The following is a 27,092-nucleotide window of genomic DNA, read 5'->3' on the forward strand; positions in this document are numbered from 1 at the left end:
ATTTTGAAACTATTAATAAAGACCCACTTTTATGAAAACTAACTCTTGGCATATCCAATGATTTTAAGAAGTTAAAGGTTTTCAAGTGTCTCCACTTGTTATCAACACATCAGTTCTAAGTTTGAACAAAACCATAATTAAAATGAAATAAAAGAGAATAACCAGGTTAAAAAATTCCATCCTTCATCTATCTGGCTCCATGGGAAGAAAACCAGAACCACAGACTAGAAGTAACGTAAGTGAATAATCAGATCTTACATCAACCAAGGAAGCACATGAACAATTTTGGCAATACAAAACTATCCTTTGAGATTGAGCTACCTAGAAACTGCCCAAAGAAAGATGGTCTCAACCTGGGATGCTGAGGAGCGGTTCCTGAGAGAGAAAACTCTAACAAAAGTGATCCCGACAATCCTAAAGAAACATTGAACTATCTTTACTATTAGCTAAGAGAAGGAAAACAAACACAAAATGACAGTTTGATACGCTGTACCTTGCCAATGTTTCATACAGTGTTCGTGCGACTTCCTTATATGCATGAAAATCGTATGGGACAGCTTGAAGACTGGGACATAGTTGTTTAGCATGCCCAAAATACATTCCGTTCTTAATGCCAAGTTGCCTAGAGAGAGAACAAAACACAAATGGAGTTATTCTAGGAAGTTTAAAACTCAAATATTTATCAAATATGTTGATATCTCCCCATGCCACTAATTTATAATTTCCACTGAACTCCATTCTCAATAGGGGTTAAAGATAGGCATTAAAATTTGCAGGCTTGTTTTCCCCCCAAATAAAGTCACAACTGTCTGAACAGTGCAAACATGACACATGTAGATGTGCCAACCATGTCATTAAAAGACCAGGTTTGGCTCTTGTCTGTATCTGAAGCTTTCTCATAAAACTCATACCTCTGGCCCCTTTGCAGAGATGCCAGCATGCCATATGCTGGTGATATCACAACCACCACAGAGCAGGAATATGCTGTCAAAAAGAGGTTTTCTTCCCCTAATACACGGCACAGTTTGGCCAGGGTTCATCCCCCAAAGACAAAGAAGATAAACAAAAGAACTACACAAAACAGTGCTATGTGACAAACAGACAAAATGTACTCATCCTATTACCACCCAATTCCCAATTGACCAATTCCATGCTCCTGAAGTGGCTCCACAGTGGTTGAGATGCCAACAGCATTGTACATGGTAGGACATCACTCTGGGCAGGAGCCAGGGTTCCAGAACTTTGAGGGACCTAATTGAAAATGGTAAATTTTAAATCTGTGTGTCTCAATGCCCCACATTACCTTTGATATTTGGAGCATTCACCACAAAACTATAATTATGGAACTATACATAATTAGTAAAATTCTATTTTATCACTCTGTAAAGAATCAAGAAAAAAATTAGAGTAAAACTAAGCAAAATAATAAAGCAATGTTTCACTAAATTACATATTATTATATAATACGATAATGGTCATTCAATGTATCTGTTCAATAAACATTTACTAACTACACAGCATGAAGATGTGCCCGTTTTAAGAAACACATATACAAACAATCGCCAATTACTCACAGGCCTCTGGCACCCTCCCAACATTCAGACTCTGAGAGCCAAGAAGGAAGAGTCCTCTCCTCCAAGTTACTCAGCGGTAGATGCAAAATCACATGCACTTTTTATGTTTATAAAAATAGTAATATTATAAATGGCCTCAGTGCTAAGTCCCTAGTAGATAAGAAATACCTAAGTGGAAGGTAAATGACAGAGTTGTAAAGAAAACAATTCTTAATGTGTCGAGGACTCAGCGAGGTGCTGGGTACAGGATGGCAAATAAAGCAAACTCCATGATGTCCATGGGGACGACCCTGCACTCGCCTAGAAAAGATGACCTATGGTCAACAAGCTTTGTCCACTAATGCAGGAAAGTAGATACCTAACAGTTTAGACATATATATAGAAACATAAAATAGTTTAGAAACGTTATCAGAAACAAAGCAGAAAAAAGGTCTAGTGTTGAAAAGGGTAAACTTCAGGTAATAATTATGCCAGATATATAGATTCAGCATGTAAAAGCTGAGTTTACAAATTAAAGATAACTCATTTTTTAAAAATGTGTTTATAAGGCTGGGCATGGTGGCTCACGCCTGTAATCCTAGCACTTGGGAAGGCTGAGGTGGGGAGTTCGAGACCAACATGGAGAAACCCCGTCTCTAATAAAAATTAAAAATTAGCCAGGAGTGGTGGCGCATGCCTGTAATCCCAGCTACTCGGGAGGCTGAGGCAGGAGAGTCGCTTGAACCTGGGAGGTGGAGGTTGCGGTGAGCCAAGATCACGCCATTGCACTCCAGCCTGGGCAACAAGAGCAAAACTCCATCTCAAAAAAAAAACCAAATATGTTTATAGTCCAGGCGTGATGGCACACGCCTGTAATGTGTGCCATCCAAGGTGGATGGATCACCCGAGGTCAGGAGTTTGAGACCAGCCTGGCCAACATGGTGAAATCCTGTTTCTACTAAAAATACAAAAAAATTAGCTGGGCGTGGTGGCACACACCTGTAATCCCAGCTACTCAGGAGGCTGAGGCAGGAGAATCGCTTGAACCTGGGAGGTGGAGGTTGCAGTGACCCAAGATTGTGCCACCGTACCTCAGCCTGGGCAACAAGAGTGAAACTCTGTCTCAAAAAAAAAAAAGAAAAAAAATGTGTTTATAATCCCTGTAAAGATCATGTTCTTATATTTACAATATTTTCATTTTCAAAGCATTTATTTATGCAAAAATTTTCTGAGGCACATTACTTAGTAAATTATGGTACATCTACTTAGGTACTCATGTAAAATGTACCCAGAGAAAACTGTTTAAAAGCCATCAGACACTATAAAGAAGTTAAAAACAAAAAAGGAAAACCTTTTTCCTTTGGCTTGCCTTAGGTTTACCATACTAAGGGAAGCCAAATACCTTGAAGATGGCTGGGAAATGAGGTTTGTTCCATAGAAAATAAATGAGTAAAGACGATTATAACAAAGTCCAAAGTGACTCTTCATTACCATGACTCATCTATTACAACTAAAATCCCATGCAGGACAAATTACCAAAACTTCGTTAAGTGTATGCTGCAAAAACAGCTTATTCCCACGTTTAAAGCACACAGGACATATTCTGTCTGCAATATGCTTTGTTCAGACAGCTGTATTTGGCGTTGGATTCAACAATATTAAAAACTTGCTGGCCGGCTGCGGTGGCTCACGCCTGTAATCCCAGCACTTTGGGAGGCCAAGGCGAGCGGATCACGAGGTCAGGAGTTCAAGACCACCCTGGCCAAGATGGTGAAACCCTACCTCTACTAAAAATACAAAAATTAGCTAGGCGTTGTGGCGGGAGCCTGTAATCCCAGCTACTTGGGAGGCTGAGGCAGGAGAATTGCTTCAACCTGGGAGGCAGGGGTTGCAGTGAGCCAAGAAAGGACCACTGCACTCCAGCCTGGGCAACAGAGCAAGACTTCGTCTCCAGGAGGAAAAAAAAATTGCCATCAAACCACTATCACTGTCCATTCTACATACTAAAATACATCCATAAAGTAAGAAAGGTAGTGGGTCCTTACAAAAGCACATGAAAATAGGGTTCAGAACTTATTTGACTTTAAAAATCTATGATTCTAGGATACCTGTGTATCATTACCTATTCATGTACAATCTGCATTCTTCTCATTTATTCCATACAAATTTGCTCTCTACTGTTAAGTATAGGCCAACTACTAACAGCAGTGCAAACTATGACCCACATATACACATTCTACCTTGTATTTCTACCATTTCATATTCACATTCTATCCTTTGCTGGCCCCGTTACTAGGCTATGTATAGTGAAAACTCACCAGTGCATAAAACTGAGCAGATCATCCCCACAATCTAGCCCCCACTCCAAACTCAGAAACATTTCTCTTATGCAACTACTTGTACCTGTTAAAAAAATTTTCCTCAGATAAGGAAAATATAACCCATTGGATGGCCACAAAACAAGTATCCAGAAACTATTTTCTAGAAACTTTCATTAGGAATAGTCTTCTAGAAAACAGAAAATTACAATTAAGGGACAAAAATCTCATGGTTGCACTTTTTTTCTTCAAGTTAAATTCATTTTCAACACTTTATGGATCTTCTTAAACATCTGCACTTAAGTGGCACTTGAATGGCTCACTATATAGTATTCTGTCGTCATATATTGTCACCCCAATTATTTTGCAAGGCATGAAGCTTGACAGTCACCATCCGTGGATAAATACAAATGCACCATCCAAAGACCCAACAGAAGCCTAGTGCCTAGACACAATTGTGGCTCCTGGAGTCCAAAGCCACCAGAGCTGGTGACACTTTCACCTGGAGGCAGTCCTGCTTCCCAGCCAGCATTCATCTTGGTGGGGACTGGGTATGAAGGTACAAAGGGAGACCCTGCAGAGGCAGCCTAGCAAGGGTAAACGAAGCTTGCATTTTACCAACTAGCGAAATTCAAGGACTGGGAATATTTCTGGGCTTCATCACACCCTCCAGATACTGCACGTAACTGTCTAGCCATCTGAAGTCCAGGCCACCATTCAATAACTTAGTAGGAAAAAAGAGACTAGCCTACTGAGCACAACATAAACTCAGCTCTAGAGTGCCTGTGCTAATAAAAAGCAGTATAACAATTCAAAACGTATTTGTATTTGACTTATCATTTAAAGTTGAGTTTCAATTCCTTGGCCACAGCATCAAGTGACAATGAAAACCATTAGAACATAATTCTGTTTATGAGAAAGGCAAAGTTAGCCTGGGAGGAAAAGTCTGGCATGTCATGAATGGAAAACAATTTAAAATATAAGCATGCATGTTTAAACTTAATGCTTTTACTTAAATATACTTTAAATAAAATAATTAGCAAATTTTAAAAAAACTATTATGATTAGACGATGCTGAGTTCAAATATCTTTTCTTCAGATTAGATGCCTGAATAGCCACAACTTTGAATCAAGATTAAAAAGATGTAACTGGGCCGGGCGCGCTGGCTCAAGCCTGTAATCCCAGCACTTTGGGAGGCTGAGGCGGGTGGATCACGAGGCCAGGAGATCCAGACCATCCTGGCTAACAAGGTGAAACCCTGTCTCTACTAAAAAAAATACAAAAAAATTAGCTGGGCGTGGTGGCGGGCACCTGTAATCCCAGCTACTAGGGAGGCTGAGGCAGGAGAATGGCGTGAACCCTGAAGGCAGAGCTTGCAACGAGCTGAGATGGCGCCACTGCACTCCAGCCTGAGCGACAGAGCGAGACTCCGTCTCAAAAAAAAAAAAACAAAAAAAATGTAACTGATCTAAGACTGTTTCGTTTTGAAATTATTGAATACTTTAACACTTGCCGGCTATGTGTAAGGGCTTGCTGTGTTATACAGGTAAAAATGTCTGCGTTCGGTCAACAGGGAAAAAAAAAAATTAAGACTTCTCTTTTTAATTATTACTCCCTCTACTTTTACTATTCCAATTATTTCAAAAAGATTTTTTCAATTATAAGGAATTATATATATGTGTATGTTTCTTCCTACACTGAAACAGCCAATTATAATTATGGTTTCAGATCACTATAAGATAAAGACCTATTCAAAAAGTTGGTGCTAACAAACTGACAACACTATTACCACTTTTAAGTGAAGAAATATTAAGAATGCTAATAATTAAATTACTTACAATTGAATAGGCAATTGGGTTTTAACATTAAAAAAACTGAGTATCAGGAAGAATAGATTACAAGAGATTTTTCTTAGCAATAAAAACAAAAGATTAGAGTAAATAAATATTAAAGTCCTCTTCCATTCAAAAACAATCTAATTCTTTTATTTCATGCTTCAAAAGACAATAAAAATGACAATCCCCAATTTCTTTTGGTTCCTACTACAGGACCTATTGGTTCTCATCAGGGAACTACTAAGCTGTTTGTTTAAAGTTATCTAGCACTGGTGAGGGGTTGTGGGGGGCATAAATTAAATGATTAAGGATAAAAACCATTTATTTCCATAACACGTCTGTAATGTTTAAATCACTGGCCTGACTGGCAGGTCTGAATCTACTTCAAAAGATTACAGTTCAAAAAATTATATAAAAATAATTAACCAAATTATTCATTAAGAATTATAACACATAACTTCTACATACCTGGCCTCATAACTACAAGATGCAATTTCAGCCTTTGACAAAACAGAATCAATTCCATTTGCTTGTGCAGAATCTGGATTCTCCCACAGTGATGAATCTGGTATATCTGCTTTAAAAATTAAAAAAATTAATGGTTATATATTATAAACTGATTTTCCCTAACTTTTTCAAGAAATTTGTTTTCCATTACTTTTATATAAAAATGTTTAGTAAATTCCAAATACAGTTATCTCTATTGGCATTATCTCCTTATCTAATACAAGAAAACTCTGTAACTCTAAAATGGTTTGCTTCCATTATATTCTTCATCAGCAGATAAAAACTTATAATAAATTCAAAGTGTCCTGGGAGTTTTGTTTTTTTTTTTTTTAAATACACCAGAAGATAAATATAGAATATCCTATAACACACAGTCCCTTGAGGTGGACATGGATGAGAAGTGATCAGGGAGATGAACTCCCTCCTATAACCTTACAAGGACTGTACAGCTCTCGGTAATGGGGAAAAGTTAATGAAAAATATAAATTTCTCTGAATATTCGTTGCTGTTTCCTAAAAGAACTATCTGCAAAACTTAAAGCTAATTAACATGTACAACAAACATGTAATTCCTACCATCTATCTGATCAAACAATAATTTAGTAGGTCACAAACCATGAAGAGGTTTCATCCTAAATTCAAGCTTTTTCTTTTGAACACACATCACATTATCCCCTGCTATAGGTAACTGTATTTTGGTTTAATAATGCATGTTCAATTAAAAACATTCAAGTGTGATCAGAGTATCGATGCTTCAGGAAACACAACTGGAGCTCAGTGTGGCTTACCAGCATCTCTTAATATCCGAACCAAATTTACAACTTTACACAAGAATACAAAAGCATACAATCTGGAGAGCCTACTGGCTGCATGCCACTTTACTTCCTTTCCCACCTTTAGCTTCACTAGTAATTAAGAAATAAATTAAAACACAACTTCATTGTAGGTCTCTTGGGATACTACTATTAGGTTCCAAGAAGAGTAAGCTGTTAAAAAAAAAAAAAAAAAACCACATTCTAAAACCACAATCTCAGCCACATCTCTACTATTATAAACAAAAATACCATTAGTAAAACAAAGCCAAAATATATCACTTCAGCTATTCCAGACAAATCTATTGTGAGTACACTGTAACAATACATAACTAACAAACCCAGCATTTCTCTTCTGTTTATTTCAGATTTACTGTTCTGTGAAAAGTCAGCCAAGTTAATGCACCACCAGGAAAACTGGCAAAGTCTCTGGCTTCATGGGCTTAAACAACTCTTCCTGGTTTGACTAGTAATCATCAACATCTTTCATCTAACTATGCAACCCATACAAGCATTTCTGGATTTCAGCAACCATATATACACAGCATAAATGCAAATCAAACTGATTGGCATCTCAGTGGGGTCAAATCCTACTTGCTTCAAAACAGCAGAGTGTGTAATGTGAGCGATAGTTTCTGACATATGAGTAACATATGCTAGCTATACTATTACAAATTAAAGACAGAATCCCAAGCAGACTACCCAGTGTTTCTGGACGGTTTTAAAAGGCTAAATATAAATTTTAATAGTCCATTCATCTAAGCTGAAAAACTGGAAGAATTTCAGGACTGTCAGTATCACTCTTCAACAGAGGGTGCTACTAGACCCCAAAAAAAGGAGTGCTGAAGCTTGAACAGCCACAACCAACGGTCTGTAACCATGGTGTAACCATGAGCTATGCCTTACAAGTTGGAGAATTACCTGACTTGGATATCTGAGGGGCTAGTTATCTAAGATACTGTCTTGAAAATAACAGAAAACTTATGCTTGAGGAGAGAACAGTCTCTGTGGTCCATGCGCCCCCAATGCCCTGGCCTGAGAGGCAGCACCATTGTGTTCCTCTCCATTGGGCTGGCTGACCTGTTCCACAGTGCAGCAGAATGCGTGGGTCCCTCCACGAGCGGAGTGAGTTGCTTCATGTGAGATTCAGGGAAATGCAGGGACACACTGTCCTCACTGGAGGGCAAAGTAGAGAACTGCTCATCAAAACTCGACAAACTAGACGGGCACATGGAGAATGTGGAGAAACGGTTGGAGAAATCAGAGGCCAGGACCCAAGTCTGTGAAAAAGAAATCGCTGAGAATAAATCTATGACTAATACGATTTTTAAAACTGTTGTTCTTTAGAATGAAAACTGAAGCTGTCGATGGGACAGAAAACATCTGTATCCTGGAAATCCAGGAAGGGGTAAAAGGCCCCAACCATGAAATGTGGAGCATAAATTGTTCCAAACAATGAGATCATCAATGAGAAGTGCCACTACTGAGCATTGCTCAGGAAGCAGCCTCCAAAAGAAGTCATGGATGGATGAGATACCCTGGTTGCACTGGTCTAATTAAAGAGCTTTTGGATATGACAGCTAAGAAACTCAAGTTTCAAAAAGGACTAAGGATGCTATTTGTCCTCATACGTTGTCTAGACATATAAGCCAAACATTAGACTGATCTTTTTTTTTTTTCAAAGCTAGTGCACAGAAGCCAAAGATTCTAATTCCTAAACCGATCCTCAATATTTTTCTATTTGGTGCCATGTCTGATAATGACCCAGAGAAAGAAAGATCAGGGAATAACAAGCAAAGAGGAACAAAAGCAGTGAAAAAAGTTCTGAGCACAAGCTTAGTTGTAATCAAATTTTATAATAAAGGATAATCTATTCATTTTATATGCAGCAAATATTCTGGTGAGCTCCTAATGCACGAAAAAGCTTAGGATATAAAAGTAAATGACATCAAGTTAAAGAGTATAAAATACAAACTGTCATATCACCTTTTCTAGTGACGGGACAATCTCCTTTTGACAGTTTTCAATGGCAAGTGAAATTTAAATATTTCTCCCAATATTTCCCTTCTGGTTTACCACCCACATTTAGATGCGAAGGGGATGTGATTATAGAAGGTCATTAAAACGTTGTAAAAATTAGGTGACTAAACTGATGAAGACAATTAAGTAACCAATGACACTATTGTGTTAATAAACCATTTATAGTAAGATTGTAACAGAAGAAAAGACAAAAGAGAACTAGCTCTCTGCTACTCCTAAGGAATGTGAGCTTGTCAAGGTCAAAATTTTAAATGTAGACTGCCGATAAAAGGACGTGTGTAACAAGACTACCCACCAGAGAGACTCTGAGCACTGAAGATGCTACTGCACGTATATACATGGTGGTTTTTCTTCTTTCAACATTCTTTAGTATTTCATAAATGCCTAATATATGACAAGTATTGTGTACTTCCTTAAGCTATTTATTTCTTATTTTCTAGAACTTAAGATTTCACCTGTTTAATAGCACACAGAAAATACAAAAAGAAAAACCAACCTACCACAAAAACCATACTACCAATACTTACACTACCTATACCATAATACAACTAAATGTCAAGTTCAGTAACAGCTACTCCACACCTACTCAGGACACACAAAATTCTAGAATCTCAAAAATCTCTGCAAAGATTTAAAGACCAAGAAAACATTTATAAAACTTGGAAATAAATGTACACACAAAGCGTAAACATGTATCTACAATTATGTTCTTTTGTACTTAAGACCACATAAACAGATGATCAAAACCAACAAAAAGACTATAATCCCAAAAAAGGTCCTCAGAGATGTTCGCTGGCTTTCCTTTTGCCTTAATTTCATTGGAGTCATTGTGACAAGTAAGCCTAACGTTTTATAACTGACAACAAGGGCACTGAAATAATTGCAATAAAACTAGACTGCATGCTTTCCATTTCACTGTATATCTAACTTCTGACTACTTTCTGGGTAATATATTTCTGAGAAACTAATTAAAAAAATTCTCTTTGGCTTTGCAAAACAACCATGAGAAAACAAATCAATTATTTAAAAATTTTAATTTCTAAGAAAACATTTCTCAGCGAGTTTACTCAGGGGAAGAAAGTAATAGACACATGAAAATCTTAATAAGTATCATGACTAGTACAACTTATGATTTTGCTTAATAATATCCAAAATTAAAAAGTCAAGAGAGGCAACAAGGTTATATCTCATAACAAATAGGTTCACTAAAGGATATGGAGAATGATTACCGGTGTTCACTTTTAATTCCAATACATTAAAATTTCTACTGTTTGTTATCCTACTTCCTCATACAAGTATCTTGAGCAACACAAACTTTAACATTCTTACTGTGATGCAATAACCAAATGACCAGTAATTAACTCTCACAATAGACAGAGGCTTCTTTAAATTATGCCCATGATTTTTATCCCCAATCTAAATTTATACAAAGCAAATCAATCATATCTTGTAAAACACTCTTCACACTCTATTTCAGGAAAATGTCACCCTCTAATTCAACAAAACCTAACAGTGATATCCTTAAAAGCCCTGAATGAAAAAGCTAATTGCTACAACTCTGCTCTCATTTCTGTAACAACCATGCCAATAGCAAAATCCAGAAGCCGTCCACAGGAGCACTAAGACTTCAAAGACAGCTCATTTGTACCTGCTTTGCCTTTCAGGATTTTATTCTGGTAATACTGCCACTCCAGCTGGGGGTTAGCGCCAGGACGTAAAGGTGCCCTTCCTGTGCCTCTGTTACTTGTAACAGCCACTGGTTTGCCTGTGAGGAAAATATTAAATTATTTCTGTATATGGGTACAGGAATGTTAACAACATGTAAGCAAAAATTTTTCAAAGGATTTTTAAAACATGCCTTTTTTTTCTTTACCTTTACTTAGATATTAATCCTTAAAGAAGCTATTACTTTAAAGACTATCAATCACCATGTAAATGTCATCTAAGTTTCTCAGCACCTCCAAAAAAGCCAATTATTTGTGACCATTTTGATACATTTTTTCAGCCTGAAAGCAGCAGTCAATTCAGCCTTCCAGGGTTTTTGTTTGATTTCGTATTGTAGAAAACAGGCAACTCAAGACCCTAGATTCAGACGTTAAGTGGTGGGGAAAGAAACACTAAGTATACTTTTTTTGTATTTCTAGAGTTAACATCTATACTTCTCTCTCAATTTTACAGCAACAGAAACTAAATACATACACATCGGAATCACAATCTGACCTACCACATTATCAAACATGAGCATACAGCCCCTCAATTTTTGCTTTAGTATAAACTTACTTTCCTGTATCATGTCCTTTTGTATGTGTGTTAAGTTACAAGATTACTCTAAATTTGTAAAGCAACAGCATGGATAAATATATATTTACCGAATGCATTATTTTGAGGACCAAGAAATAAATCAACAATGCATTAAAAAGTTACTCTATGAAAATCAATTATTTAACATTCTAAAAATTCCTTTCAGAGCTGAGGAACCACTACCCATGACAAAAATAAAGTCCTGGTTTTAACACAGCAGCTTCTGTGCCACAGTGATTCCTTATATAAGAGAAGAAAACACTAAGTTGTCTCTTTCAGACAGAGGCAAACACTGGAAAACCCAGAATGTATGCTTTTTAAAGTACTGACTAGTTCAGAAACATCTGCAATTTCACTAAGACAAAGACTGTCCACACGACTTAACATATTTTAGCAATATTCAATAATGCAAAATTATCCTACAATCAAAATGCTGGGATGTTCATGGGCATCAGGACAGTTAATCAAGTTATTTGCTCAAAAGAGAAAGCATAATGACCCAAGTCTCACAGACAAGAGCCACCATAAAATTTCCATTCATTAACAAGGAATACAAATACAAATTTAGAAAATGCTCAATACAGATCCTGCCTACATTAGTCTTCGATGACATATCCTTCAGCGGAAGATGAATATTGTTCCCTGCAGATCTCTACAGGGAGAAAGAAAAACTCTAATTCCCCTATACCTTCCTTGATAATTGAATACAGAAATTCGGGAGAACTGATTTTCCCAAGAAAAATCACAATTTTTTTAAAAGAGATTTTGTAATCTCTTTGAATATGTATTTACAACAATATATCAATTTTCTTAAAACGTAAGCAAGAATACAGACCTTTGAGATCTGGTCTATTTCGTATACCCACTGATACAAAGAAGCAATCCATATCAACATGCATTATACAGCTCTGATGTCTGGGAGAATTCAATACTGACATATCTCCTAGAAGGAAAAAGACAGCATTCAAACCCAAAGCTAATTTTTATTATTTAAAACATCAGGTCTAGTTAATTTTAGAAACTATATTTAAAACATGCTTACACGCAGAATGGAGTCTTTTTAAAAAACCAGAATTGACTACAGATTATTGCTATCACCTCAAGAGAAGCCAAATTTAATTAAGTCTCTAATTAGTTTGTCAAAAAGTACATCTTAAAATTATTTCATTGTGCTGATTATTTTATAAAAATACAAAGATGTTGGCATACATTTAGTTACATGAAGCTAAGTAAAACTTATCTTGATGATCATTATTCCATGCAATCTACAAACACGCCTGGATAAAATAACAACAATAAAAATGGCTACTATTATCCAGTGCTTGGCAGGTGTCAGGCACTGCTGTTAAGAGGTTTACATGTATGTATTTATTTAAATTCTCGCAACTATGTGGTAGGTAATCGTATCATCTCCATTCTGTAGACTACAGGTTTAAGTCACACAGCCTATTATTAAGTGGTTGAGCTGTGATTCTGTCCCAAGCAGTCTGATTTCTGAGCCTTTAAACTACCATGTTGCTGTTCTAAGTACTTGAAAAACAGTCTATAAAATATAAATCTGTAAATTTTTACCCTTATGCCATTAAATACTATTAAAAGATCAGAGCTGAATGACACAGACCACATTTAAGGAGATGAAGGCGAGTGTCCTCACCTAAGGACAAAAGCTTCTAATCATCCTGTGCTACACTGAGATTCATCAGGGTCATTTTAACCCTAATCTAGGCACAAGCAGAGCTTTCTTCTATTATCTGTCTCATCCTTTGCCTTTTCCTCTGGTCCTCTAAGATACACAAGCTCTGGAAATAAGAACCCTGAGCTTGTAAAAAGTTCTGATCTCATAAAGGAGTTTTTCTCAGGCTTAAAAATATTAGTACTGAGGGTTAGTCTTTATAATAGGCTTCCAAAAACAGATATCCCCTAACAGTTTTGGACCACTCCATTTACCAAACTGTGCCTGCGATAGCATGTACCTAGTTCTCCCCACTACTTTTTTTTTTTGAGATAGGGTCTCACTGTGTTGCCCCCATCTGAAGTGCAGTGGTGGAATCTGCAGCCTTAACCTCCAGGGCTCAAACAATCCTCCCACCTCAGCCTCCCAAGTAGCTGGGACCACAGGCCCCTGCCACCACGCCCAGCTAATTTTTTTTTCTTTTTGACAGAGACAGGGTCTCACTGTGTTGCCCAGGTTGGTCTTGAACTCCTGGGCTCAAGCAATCCTCCTGCCTCAGCCTCCCAAAGTGTGGGAATTACAGGCATGAGCCACTGTGCCCAGCCTGCTCATGTATTCTTAAGCTCACAACCCCACGAGGCAAACATCGTGGACTATCTATCACTTCTCTTCATAAAGAAAACTAAGACTCAGAGAGGTGAACTAACTTGTCCATAGTCCTGCAGCATAAGAGTGGCAGAGTAAGGATTCAGATTCATGCTAAACTATCTAAGTCCAAAGCCAGGTACTTCCTTACTACCCTCTATATTATCTCAAATGATTTATAAAATAATCACAATTCTGCTGTATAGAAGTATTTTTCAAAGTATCACATAAACATAATGCAAGCAACTCAAAATAATGCTTTTAAACATTCAAGTAGTACGGAATGCATACGCCAAATATCTACCAAATGCTTTCACACAATAACAAAATTTCTCATTTTATTCCCATTCATAGAACTAATTAATCATAGTTCTTTGAAGCATTCAGAATTAAATAACCTTCAGGTAACAAGGCCAAGACATGATGTAAGGATAATCTAATATCTGTATTATTCTGAAATATTTCCTAAATACCAAAAAGCATTTTTTGACTAAAAGTACGTAGGAATACATCAAACTCAGTAAAACATAACAGAAAACACCCCACATAGAGTCTCTATCACTTTCTAGGACAGAACCATGAGCTTCTCCCCATACCTCAGTTTCCACAGCTATAAATTAAAGGACAGTATTAATCTCTGAGGTCTCTCCCCATAAAAAAATCCTATAATCTGTAAAAGGAACTAAAACTTCAAACCGGATACTAATTTATGACTGGCACAGAAACACAGTCTGCTACTGTGTTTGCATTTGTTTTTGGTAACAAGGAAAGTATTAAAATTCAAAATACAATGAACCAATGCACTTAGATGTCAACCTCACTGAAAGTTTACCACTGTTAATTATAACAGCTCTATGTCAAAACTGATTTAAAAAATCATTATGATGCAAACTTCTAGAAATTAACAATTACTCTTATCAAACCAATTGCATTCTTACAGGGTTGGTTAAGCACGGGATAGATGTTATATTAACACAGTTCAAAACTTCACCAACTGATAAGGTCTACATGAGGAATGAATGCTCAGAATCCCAACCATCTTACTGTTTAAATTCTCTGAAAATTTTCAGTCAGCCACAAATAAATCTAATTGTTTTAAAAACATTTTAATAAATAAGCTTTCTATAATGTTATGCTTACTGTAGATTACATGACTTGACATTCTGAGACTTTTATATTATGAAAACTTCATATTGACCAGAAATACCAATAATAGCATAAGAGCAAAATGATCAAGCGTGACTGTGTCTTAAGAAAACAATTTTAGTAAGTATCTACCTGTGTCAGTTACAACAAGTGTAGACCTGCCTGTTTTCATTTTTTTTAACTTTTCCCTTCCTGGAAAGATACCATTACTTTGTCTTTGTAGGGTACTGACAAACTCAGTCAATTCACACTTCCACATTGATATGTGATGCAGTCTTGAATGAGAATAGAAGTTTGAAATAAAATTGCAGTCTGAAGGTTTGGATGGCACTGAAGGTGCTGCCTTGCTAAGAGTAGATACTGAAGAAGTGCTTTTTGTGCTTGAAGGCCCCTGAACAGTGGAGTGGTGAGCACCATTGATTTTAGTGTTACTGTGCAAAGCTGATAATGAGAAAGAATTAGTTCTGTGTGGATTCCACAAAGCATCTGTGTTTCTGGTGCTTTGCTGCAACTGCTGCAGAGTGCAGTCTCTGAAATCAGTGCTGCTCTTCTCAGCCTTATCCTCCTCCTGGGAAGAGGCTGGAGAAAGCCTGCTGGCAACACTGTTGACCATGGGCACCAAGCAATCCTGTGTCTTTAAGGCACCATTAGAGCTAGAAGTGTGTCCATTAAAAATGGCAGTGCTGCCTCTGGGATGAGGAATTCCATTCTGTTTCCTTCCTGGAGAGGTCTGTTCCAGATCCACAAAACTAAAATCATTATTTTCGTCTTCTTCATTCCAACTGTTCATGCCATTGACTTTGACTTCATTTTCTGTTTCAATCTTCTTAACGATATGATTTCTAAAGCAGGAAAAAAATTTTAAGTTAATAATGTCTGACTTTTAGGTTAAAACAATTTTTTCATTTCAACATTTTCTTAGTGGTACACACTTTGTTTGGTATTTCTCTCTTTAGAAACAGGAAACTTTTTTTTTTTTTTAGACGGGGTCTCACTCTGTTGCCCAGGCTGGAGTGCAGTGGCGCAATCTCAGCTCGCTGCAAGCACGACTTCCCAGGTTCACGCCATTCCCCTGCCTCAGCCTCTGGAGTAGCTGGGACTACAGGCGCCCGCCACCACGCCCGGCTAATTTCTTTTTGTATTTTTAGTAGAGATGGGGTTTCACCGTGTTAGCCAGGATGGTCTCGACCTCCTGACCTCGTGATCCGCCTGCCTCGACCTCCCAAAATGCTGGGATTACAGGCTTGAGCCACCTCGCCCAGCCAGGAAATTCTTATATTGAATATTGACAATGAAAAAAAACCCTGAAAATTAAACCACAAACTTTATATTCTGATTTGACAAAAGATCATTCTTTGCAAAAGTAGCAAGGTAACTAGAAAAAATCTAGAATATTAACAGCCCTTTAGGTGTTTTTTGTTTGTTTGTTTTTTATTTTCACTTCAGATAGTACCAAAGAAGAAATAAAATAGAATCTTTCTCATGGCTGAAGAAAAACCCAAAAAACTTTTCAATTATTTTTCCCATAAAGAATTCATTGGAATCTATAAGCTCTAAATATCCAGTTCTGAAGCACAGTGCTTGACATTTACTACACAGTCAATAAATATCTGCTGATTAATATACTACAAATAACTTTCACAAAAATAGATTTTAAAAACTTACTTGAATTCTTCTTCCAGTTTTAATGAAAGGTACTATTCGACACATTAAATCCAGTATGAAACCAGCTAGTTTCAGTAGGAAAAAAAGTGACTATATTGATTAACCTATTAATGAGCTAATTGTTGCACAAGTAGACAAAAAGTAAAGCCATGTCAATGTGTGGGGGTAATTCAGTAAAATTTACACCCAGAAATATGAGGACACTTGCCTTATTGACAAGGGAAATTGCACTTCATTTTAAGAAATGCATATTTAGATGCCAGGGTGGTACAAGGCAATCTGGACCAAGTTTCCTGATGACAGCTTTATAAACGCAGAACCTATGACAAATGTTATGCTAAAGTCACATCCTGGCTCCTCTAGACGTTTGTTTAGAAATGCATTCACAAGAATCATCTAAGTAAGAAAAACAAAAACCTGAATTACAAAGCAGTAATTCATTCTACTTAGAAATGTCCAAATGTCCATAGCATTAATTCAATTACAGTGCAGGCTCCAGATGTAGGGCTACCCTACAGAGTAGTAAGCCACAGGTGAAATTACCACAGTATTACCAGGTTCCACCGAAAGTCCCTCATCCTAATACCAACTTGGTTGCTCAGTAATGAGAGCCTGACTACACAGAAAAGCTCCACAAGCTGGATGATGACCCATTTCTGGGTTAGCTCAGGCCGTGGCTAAACATCACATGGAATGTGACAGGCAACTCTAAGTTGATGCCATCCTCACAGATGATCATGCCAGTGAAGGGGAAAAAGACAAACTGGATATGATTAAAAGAAGAAAAAAAGAAAATCTAATTTGTCACATGCAGAGAAAGTCAGCCTCTTGAGATAAAGAGAATGCAAGGGAGCAAAATGTCACAGATGAGCATTTCAATGTACAAAATGTACTGAATATAGCCCCCCCAAAACCCCAGAAAACAACAAAAGTGATGTACGTCAGAAAGTCTTACATCTAGTTTTGTGTCAAAAACATTAAGATCCTTTACATGCATTATAGCAACACATCCAACAGAAATCCATATACTGGCAGGAAAATACATTGTTAACATACATTCTTCCTGTACTATATAGTTTCTCAGCCTAGACAAATGGACATTTGCAAAGTAGCTGTACTGGAAATATCACGGGTAGAGATACTTTTCTTAGGCAATGGCATAAATGTATTAAGAAGTAAAATCTAATAGGTAATTTCTTCCTAAAAGTGTCACAAAGAAGATCTTGAAAAAAACCTATCTATTTTCTACTTTTATTAATGTGGGTAAGAAAAGAAAGATAAAGCTATGTATTCTGTGAAAAGGTTTTCTGGTATTATTTGCTATATACCTTGATACCACATTAGAAAAATTAAAAGCTATAGGTAACATGAAAAATATTTGAATACGTTTGTGAGTACAAGTTAAATAACAAATGACAACAAAAATTACAGAAGGCAGTGATACTGGATCCTCTCAGATTAATTAGACTCCTGGTCTTTTCGGAAAAAAATATATATATCCAACTCCCAAAGCAAGCAATTTAATAAATAAAGAGAAGGCTAACCAAAATGAACCACCTGATATACAAGGTAAGGCAACCCACCAATTAATTGTGAAACCAATTTATCCAGGGTTGCAACTAAAGCTTGTATCAATATTAAAAAAAAAAAGCCACATGGAATAAAGTCTAGATTCACTCTCAATTCTATAACCAAGGGTCACCAACTAAACTTCCATTTATATATTTACATATTTAGAATTGTAGTTATGAATTTTGAATTTTTCAAAAATAATTCAGAAGTGTCAACATTTTCATTGTCTTTTTACGCATGGAGTACAATAAAAATATAGCTGGTGCAGTTAGTTCAGTTTTTGAGAAAGCAATACAAATTACTTGTGAGGAAATAATTACTTTCATGAAAATCCACGAAAAAACTTACTAACAATTAAGATCCACTAGCTTAAGGTGAGAAACTAGTATGAATGTAAAATCTTACTTACATGTATGAAATTTTCATCATAAAAATAATTCATTTTTAGATAAGACACTCATACACACATATTTCAACATACTCATTATAAGTGAATGGCCAGGGTTCGTATCTGCTCCTGTCTGTCTGTAACAGAGCAGGGGCCATGCTCACTGATAAAAACCAGCTTTGCGGCCCAGGTGTGGTGGCTCATGCCTGTAACCCCAGCACTTTGGGAGGTCGAGGAGGGTAGATCACAAGGTCAGGAGTTTGAGACCAGCCTGGCCAAGATGGAGGAACCCCACTTCTACTAAAAATACAAAAATTAGCCAGGTGTGGTGGCACACGCCAGTAATGGGGGAGGCTGAGGCAGGATAATCACTTGAACCTTGGAGGCAGAGGTTGTAATGAGCCTAGATTGTACCATTGCACTCCAGCCTGGGCAACAAGAGTGAAACTCCGTCTTAAAAAAAAAACAAACAAAAAACAAAACCCAGCTTTGCAGTAATCACCAACTAGACAAACTTACACCCTGTTGTTGAACTGTTTGGCTATACTGCTTGGACCTGGCACAGGATCCTCAGGTCTGCATACAGGATGAAAGCTGAGACCTTTCTGCACACTGGACTGCTTGGTGTATAGCTGATACGGAATGTAGGAAAGGAGTCGTCCAGCTTTGATGCTGAAACAAAAAGCAACATCAATTTAGAGTTCCATATTTGGTGACAATGAGCTTCATGAAAAAAAAAAATCAATGTCCTCAAAGATACAGTATTTCACCAACAACAGGCCATCATCTGTTTTCCTAGTTTATTCCTTCTTGCTCGGTTTTAGTGGTCCCAATACAATATGATCTTAGAGTGGGGAAAAACTGCAAGCACAGAGCTGAACTAGTCAATATTTTGATCCTCATTACTTTATATTTACCACCCTGTCAACAGTTAAGACAGAATCTTTAACACTTCATCAAAATCTCATCTCATATATTAAGGTTTTCCAGGATAAGTAAACTGAGTAAGGATTTTCAATTTCCAAATTCATGTCAGAAACTTAATAAAAATATAGGACAAATTAAAGACTCTCAACTTCAAGAGTAATAATTTATACTATTTTTATGTATACAGGGATGGTAAGAGCTAAGGCCATTTGAAGATATGAACTCTACAGGGGCCAAAACTACCATGTACATCCTCACAGCATATCACACATCACCACTCAAATGCAGGGAACACCAGTATTATAGTGCGAGGTGGTACTAGCACTGTAACCGAAGCTCCCAAATGTCTACTTCCTTGTGTACTTCAGAACTACAACTAATTTGACTGCAGTATCTTAAACTGATATCTTCTTGCTAATAAACTGAGTTATATATGGCTACTCTACCTTTAATATTATCATTTCACTTCAAATTTCAAAACAATCAATCAATATTCTTAGGCTATCATCCAAATTTCAAAACAAGCTCCTTTAACAAATTAGAAAATATTTCAAAACAACCTCTGGATTTTAAACCTAAAATATATACCAAGGAATCATCACTTAGTTATTTAGAAAAAGACTGACAAATAATATGATAAAAATACATTTCTTATTGTCTCATAAATCTAAGACTTGATATTTTCATTTTCTTAAATGGTGCCTCACAAAACTTTTTTAAAAATAATAATCATTTAAGAAATGACTGAATTAGCTTACCGAATACTAATTAAAAATAACTGAGTCAACAACTTGGAATACAGGAAAACATACTAACAGATTCTAAAAATGGAACTATATACGATACAGAGTATGTCCTTTATATAATTATGTCAATATATATTTAAAAACTCTACCTAAAGTACCTTAAACTATATCAAATGCTATAACTACTAAATTATGATAGTAAAGAACATACTATACTAGTCACAAGACATGTACCCAATGAATTTATTAGCAGGCTAAATGTTTTATCGAAATTTAGGTTACCTTCAAAATACATTCAAATACATTCAAAATTTCAGGTTACATTCAAATATCAGAATCAAAATCCTAAAATTAGACTATTTTTTACTTTATTTTTCCTCAAACCAACTTTTCTTCCTTTGTTTTGAGATGGAGTCTCACTCTGTCGCCCAGGCTGGAGTGCAGTGGCATGATCTTGGCTTCACGCCATTCTCCTGCTTCAGCCTCCCGAGTAGCTGGGACTACAGACACCCGCCACCAGGCCCAGCTAATTTGTTGTATTTTTTTACTAGAGACGGGGTTTCACCGTGTTAGCCAGGATGGTCTCGATCTCCTGACCTCGTGATCCACCCGCCTCCACCTCCCAAAGTGCTGGGATTACAAGCGTGAGCCACCTCGCCTGGCCCTTTTCTACCTTTAATAGTTGGTCTCAGTTGCCTAACTATAAATCTTTGCTCTGTGGTATTATGTGTATCAACCCACTTGCTTCCCCCGCCAAAAGAAGTACAGATACTTAATACCTAAAATAAAATCCTAATCTTAGCTTTCCATCCTTTATCATAGATAGCTGTAACTAAGAAATAAGTAGAGAGTGAAACTACACCCACTGTGCCAGCTGTACATCTCAGGCAAAACCAAAGTGCAACGAACAAAGTGCCCTATGAGCATGCTCGCTTTTCCTGCCCTACTGACAGCATGCTGGAGTGATGCAGATTCTACAGGTGCTCTCTGTGGTCAGCACTCATCATATACAAGGCTGTCAGGCCTTGTCCAACTCCTAACAAGAGCCATGTGGCCACCCGCAGAATTCTTAGGCTTACATAAGTCAGTCCACGGAGAGTGATACAAAATTAGACAGCTAATTTAAATACTCCAAGTCTCAAATCAGATATCCTCAGAGATACTTAGTAAAACAAATTAAAGCCCAACGCACTATAGTAATGTTAGCCAAGTAATGTCAGTTATAATCTGAAGCCTAAACCACTGATCTATCAGTTGTATACTCCTAATTATCCCTGCTTACCCATTTATCTATCTACAGATATACAGACAGAAATATTATCTGAAAGCATATTTGTATAAGACCTTTTTAAAAATCTCTCTGGGATTAATTTCTCACATTTACTAATTTCCCCTCTTGTCCTAAGCGCAAAGAAACTGTACTGACATTTTCTACTATTCTTTCAAAACCAAAAGGAGAGGATAATAAAAAAATCCATCTTTATCCAAAAGATAATACCACACGGTTTCCTTATACACTGAGTTTTTTCATGTACATTGAAACTATATTCTGAGATATATATATGAAAGAGTTTACATTCTATACAATGAACCAAAACACAGTCATACCAAGTGAAATATTCACCTATTTTGGGAAGTCTTACTCTTGTTTTGTTCTATAGCCTCTGTGTTCAGGCAGAACAAAATAAAACACAAGGAATGGCAAAAAAAACTAATGAGAGATAAAATTGCAATCAATTTTTATTTAAATGAGTTGAATAAGCACTCTAATATTTACACTGAATGTAATTAGACACCAAAGTTTTGGCTCATATGTAAGCACCTGACAAACGTAAATGGTTTGGGAATTTAGAAAGAAAAGATAAACTGAAAGTCCTACTAGTAGATCCCATTGAGTTGGCATGAACTGGAACAATAAATTATCATTCTGTCGCAACTCCCAACAGATCTACGTGACCATCTAACACAGGATATACAAATATAAAAAGCCCAAGCTACGAGGTTCTCAATCTACAAGGATCAACACAAAATCAAAAACAACAAAAACAAGAACAATCTGTAGTAACTTAGGACAATATTTTTAAATTACGCTCCATGACACTCCTCAAGCTTGATGGGCCAGTGGGGTATGTCATAGCAGCTTCTCATCTATTCCACATTTCAAATTTCAATGTAAAATTATCTCAAGACAAAGACTGTGACAAAAATTTTTAAAACCATTACTTTCAATACACTTTCTTATACAATTGTACTTTCAATACATGTACAAGTTTGAGATTTACAAAACAAAGGGTTTAGTAAAATAATTTCAGACTTTAAATGTACACAGGCTCCTCATTAAAGGACTCCCTTGCCTCTTCAAAGTCAGGGCCCTGTAATACAATGATTATGCCTACATTAACTCAGTTCTGCTGACATACAGACATCAGGGAACTGAAATGAAAGCAACACCCCACGTACTTAGAAGTGGCAGTTTCTTTTCAAACTGCTCGAATAAAAACAAAAACTAATTATTCAGAATAGTATGTATTTTTAAGTATAATAAAATCTCATTAAAACACAGCTAAGAAGGGATCAACCAGGGATTAGAGTGTGAATAAAAACAGTGCCATAATTTAACCAAAAGGATTCCATGTTACAATGACATAATGGACTCCTGGCATTTAAGACATATGCCAACACTGATCCATTTCCCCATGGGCCATCTATAACAAGCTTAATCTAATGGTAAAGGAGGACACAGACAGGATTCAGAACACCTGGACTCTAAAACGTACTCTGTTCTTGGGCAAGTCAGTGAACCCTACTGGCCCTGTCTCCTCAAATACAAAATGAGGCCAATAGGATATACCATCATGCTGTCCAAAGTCACTCTTAAAGACAAACGATTAAGCCTCAGTCCACACTAAGATAAAATCCATTAAAGTGAATTTTAAAATGTATTATCTAAGTTGCTTTTTCTATCTTATTATCTCCCTAGCTGCATTTGGCAAAAAGAAAACATGCAAAAAACTCAACTGTAATGGAAAACAGCATTTTCTTTTCTTTTTTTTTTTTTGAGATGGAGTCTCACTCTGTCACCCAGGCTGGAGTGTAGTGGCGTGATCTCGGCTCACTGCAACCTCCACCTCCCAGGTTCAAGCAATTCTCCTGTCTCAGCCTCCTGAGTGGATGGGATTATAGGCACCCACCACCACGCCTGGCTAATTTTTGTATTTTTAGTAGAGACAGGCTTTCACCATATTGGCCAGGCTGGTCTTGAACTCCTGACCTTGTGATCCACCCACCTCGGCCTCCCAAAGTGGTGGGATTACAAGTGTGAGCTACCGCACCCGGCTGGAAAACACCATTTTCTACATAAATCAAAACCCTCCAGCAACAGCCCTTTCCCCTCGACTCTCCTCCTGTTCACAGAAATCCCCCATTCCCTCCAAAGCTAACTACTGCTCCCAGATAAAAACTCTAGCTCTAGTGACAACACAGCTCAACTCTGAGTGATCCAACTTCATATACTGAGAACAAGTCCTCTGAAGAGACACATCCCTAAAAGCCATTTTAATCAATACTATATCACTGATAGACAGTGGTTAGGTCATGAGATCACAGTGTAAAGAAAGGAATCAGTAGGATGTTATAGGGATGAGCCTTTGACTTTATCCCTCAAAGTTTAAAAAATTCTTAATATGCAAAATATATTTGACTTCTTTTTTTTTGTTTTGTTCTGACACAGAGTCTTGCTCTGTCGCCAGGCTGGAGTGCAGTAATGCAATCTTGGCTCATTGTAACCTTTGGCTCACTGCAACCTCCACCTCCCAGGTTCAAGCAATTCTCCTGCCTCAGCCTCTCGAGTAGCTGGGACTACAGGCACGCGCCACCACGCCCAGCTAATTTTGTATTTTTAATAGAGACAGGGTTTCACCAAGTTGGCCAGGATGGTCTCGATCTCTTGACCTCGTGATCCGCCTGCACTGGCCTCCCAAAGTGCTGGGATTAAAGGTGTAAGCCACCGTGCCCAGCCAATATATTTGACTTTCTAGAGGTAGTAATATACTTCTGAATTTTTGGAATTTTCTAATTGCTAATGTTACAGAATAAAAATAAAATAGTAACGGGAACTTCTTATATATTACACCTCTACAACATGCCAGGCACTGTGCCAGGTTGTACAAACAATTTTTATTTCTCACATAACCACAGCAGGTAGATATTAGCCTTCTTTCACAAATGAGGAAACAAGGTTCTGAGTGACTGCATAAAGTTCTTTTTTTTTTTCCTTTTTCCTGAGACGGAGTCTTTCTCTGTCACCCAGGCTGGTGCAGTGGTGCCATCTCAGCTCATGGAGCCTCCCATCTCCTGGGTTCAAGTGATTCTCCTGCCTCAGCCTCCCAAGTAACTGGGATTACAGGCGTAAGCCAACCACCGCCCCCCACCCCCAACTAATTGTATTTTTAGTACAGACGGGGTTTCACCATGTTGGCCAAGCTGGTCTCCGCCCACCTCGGCCTCCCAAAGTGCTAGGATTACAGGCGTGAGCCACCACACCCGGCCAAGCATAAAGTTTCTAAAATTATACCAGGTTACATGGATACTGGACTGCCGAGTTTGGATGTGAAGCTAAGAATGTCTCCAGAGCCCAGGTGCAGCCTTTTCCACCATGTTGCTTCTCCGTGAATTTATGCAGCTAAATACACTATACAAAAGAACTGAGTTAATACATAACTTGTGGAACAGTTAATGGAGGGTGTTATAATTAGTAAAAGAACCAGAAAAAATATTCAACAACTGACTTAAAAAGATAAGCAGTTTCTCATATACTGATTATAATCTATCCATACATAAAATTACTATTTTAATTCTATCTTTATAATAATCAGCAATTGCTCATATGTATTGTATACCTCATGTCATTTAAAAATATAAACCACTTAAGTTTTGGCTCATCCCCAAGGTTTCAGATAACATATTTAAACTTAGGAAGTCAGTATGAATGGCCACCACTGATTTACAATTATCATTTCCAAACCGACAGCAGAGAAACCACAATATAATCATTAAAAAACAGTAAATAATACTGCAAACTGTACTCCCTCCTTTTCCCCTACTCCTAGCATTCTAAGTCCACATTATCTTGATGTATTAATATGCTAAAAACCCATGTAATAGGCAACATGGTATAATTTACTCATACATTACTCATTCTTTCTCTCCCAACAGAATATAAACTCCATGAGGTAGTGAAGGGATCTTTGCTTTGTTCACTGTTATTTCCCAAGAACACAGAACACTGCCTAGTCTATAGGACGTGCACATATATTTGTTGAATAACATGCTTGATCCACCTTCTCCAATAACTGCTTCCTGACACCTTCCTGAGTCACCACCCCTAACTCCTGGCAAAAACATTAAATTGCTACTTTTATTAGGATGCCAAATCCTAGGCTATAGTATTATCAACATGAGGTTAAAGGGTAGTGTTAAGACATTATTTTTCACCCTGTCAATTAGGAGGCAATACATTAGTTACATACTTATAAAAGAAATAAAAAGGCCAGGCACACTGGTTATAGTTCCAGCACTTTGGGAGGCCAAGGCTGGAGGACTGCTTGAGTTTGAGACCAGTCTGGGCAACACGGTGAAACCCATCTCTACAAAAAATACAAAAAATCAGCTAGGTGTGGTGGCGCATGCGTGTGGTCCCAGCTACTCAGGAGGCTGAAGTGGAAGGGTTGTTTGGGCCTGGGAGGTGGAGGCTTCAGTGAGCAGTGATCACACCACTGCACTCTAGCCTGGGCAACAAAGCGAGACCCTGTCTCAAATAAATAAATAAATAAATAGTATTCCAATTTTAAAAACGTATTAATTAAATTTAATAAAAAATTAAACTTACCTTTCCACAATCCATTCTGGTCGAATTACTTTTTCCCCCTTTAATTCTTTAATTTTGGCATTGGGAAGATTTGTGGCAATAATATGTGTTGTTTTAGATCTGGAATAATATACATGGTATTGACCTCCATGCAACATCATTAGTTTTCTCAATTCCTCAGCAGAAGGATCTGCAAAATTTATATTAAAATATATTAAGAGTCTTACGTGTAAGAAAGTAGAACCCTAGTGAATAACTCCTTTAATAGGTCAACTTTAAGAATGTCATTGGTTCACCTTCTCCTTGGCTGTGCTGCCAGGTAAACAAAGCTGGGAGGTAAATTACAAAGTGAGAAAGCTATGTTGCTTTAGTACATCCTCCTTCCCTAGCTGCCAGACAGCCAACTAATACAAAAACATCTAAGAAGTGCCTAGCAGAGCAAATAGGGACCTCAAGTAATGAACCAAACACTAATAACAGAACAGATATTTTTACATTTTTGACGTTACTTAGCATATGACCTTGATATTGTTTATAAAAATTAACTATAAACCCATTTATGAATCATTTTACAAAGACTAATCCTTCAGCTCCTCCAGACTATACAAGAGGAGTCAGATAAATAATACTTACTCATACTTACTATAAAGGAGACTTACTGTAGGGCTTATTAGATTTTACTTCTAGAAAGCTTTATGATTTTTATTTTTATTTAAGAAAATATCTTAAAACTTAATCGAATAGTAAATATCCAGTTCCCTAATATGAAATTTCATAAAGGCCAAAAAATAAAGTCCAGCAATACAAAAAAGACTGCAAACCAAGACACCCCATTTTTTTCTTCAATTTTGTTTCAAATGATTTATTCTTAATAACACTACAGAAAATACCTTAAATGTCTTAAATACTGGAAATATTTTAAGAAAATATTTTAAAGAAGCAATGTGACTTATGCTTCCCCCTAAAAAGAAATGTCTGATTCACTAAAGTCATATTATGACCTGCATTATTAGCATCACATTAATCATCACTGTTCTCTTCCTTTCACCTATCATCTTAATGAATGCTCTAACTCACACCTCCCCTAACAACAGCTGTA

At 37.0% G+C, this 27,092-nt stretch overlaps 1 protein-coding gene across 14 annotated transcripts in view; it reads right to left on the reverse strand.

The window, feature by feature from the left end:
- The window catches only part of REV1 (REV1 DNA directed polymerase), an 88,634-nt gene that overhangs the window by 23,188 nt on the left and 38,354 nt on the right, over positions 1 to 27,092 (reverse strand). For 4 of the 14 annotated variants that reach the window (XR_004443922.1, XM_033239016.1, XM_033239012.1 and 1 more), the window contains 8 exons: positions 26,015 to 26,183; positions 18,974 to 19,126; positions 14,962 to 15,671; positions 12,202 to 12,309; positions 10,714 to 10,830; positions 6,176 to 6,284; positions 1,144 to 1,251; positions 494 to 622 (listed from right to left, as the gene is read on the reverse strand). Coding sequence is in view for 13 of the 14 variants with exons in the window: in XM_033239016.1 (XP_033094907.1) it covers positions 494 to 622; positions 1,144 to 1,251; positions 6,176 to 6,284; positions 10,714 to 10,830; positions 12,202 to 12,309; positions 14,962 to 15,671; positions 18,974 to 19,126; positions 26,015 to 26,183 (1,603 nt within the window). In the remaining variant the exon portion in view is untranslated. Of the gene's footprint in view, positions 1 to 493; positions 623 to 1,124; positions 1,252 to 6,175; positions 6,285 to 8,105; positions 8,306 to 10,713; positions 10,831 to 12,201; positions 12,310 to 14,961; positions 15,672 to 18,973; positions 19,127 to 26,014; positions 26,184 to 27,092 lie in introns of those variants that run through there. The other 10 variants (XM_033239018.1, XM_033239014.1, XM_033239019.1 and 7 more) reach the window with 8 other exon arrangements.

Source organism: Trachypithecus francoisi, unplaced genomic scaffold (assembly GCF_009764315.1).
Source record: "Trachypithecus francoisi isolate TF-2019V2 unplaced genomic scaffold, Tfra_2.0 Lachesis_group17, whole genome shotgun sequence".
Taxonomy (NCBI): Eukaryota; Metazoa; Chordata; class Mammalia; order Primates; family Cercopithecidae; genus Trachypithecus; species Trachypithecus francoisi.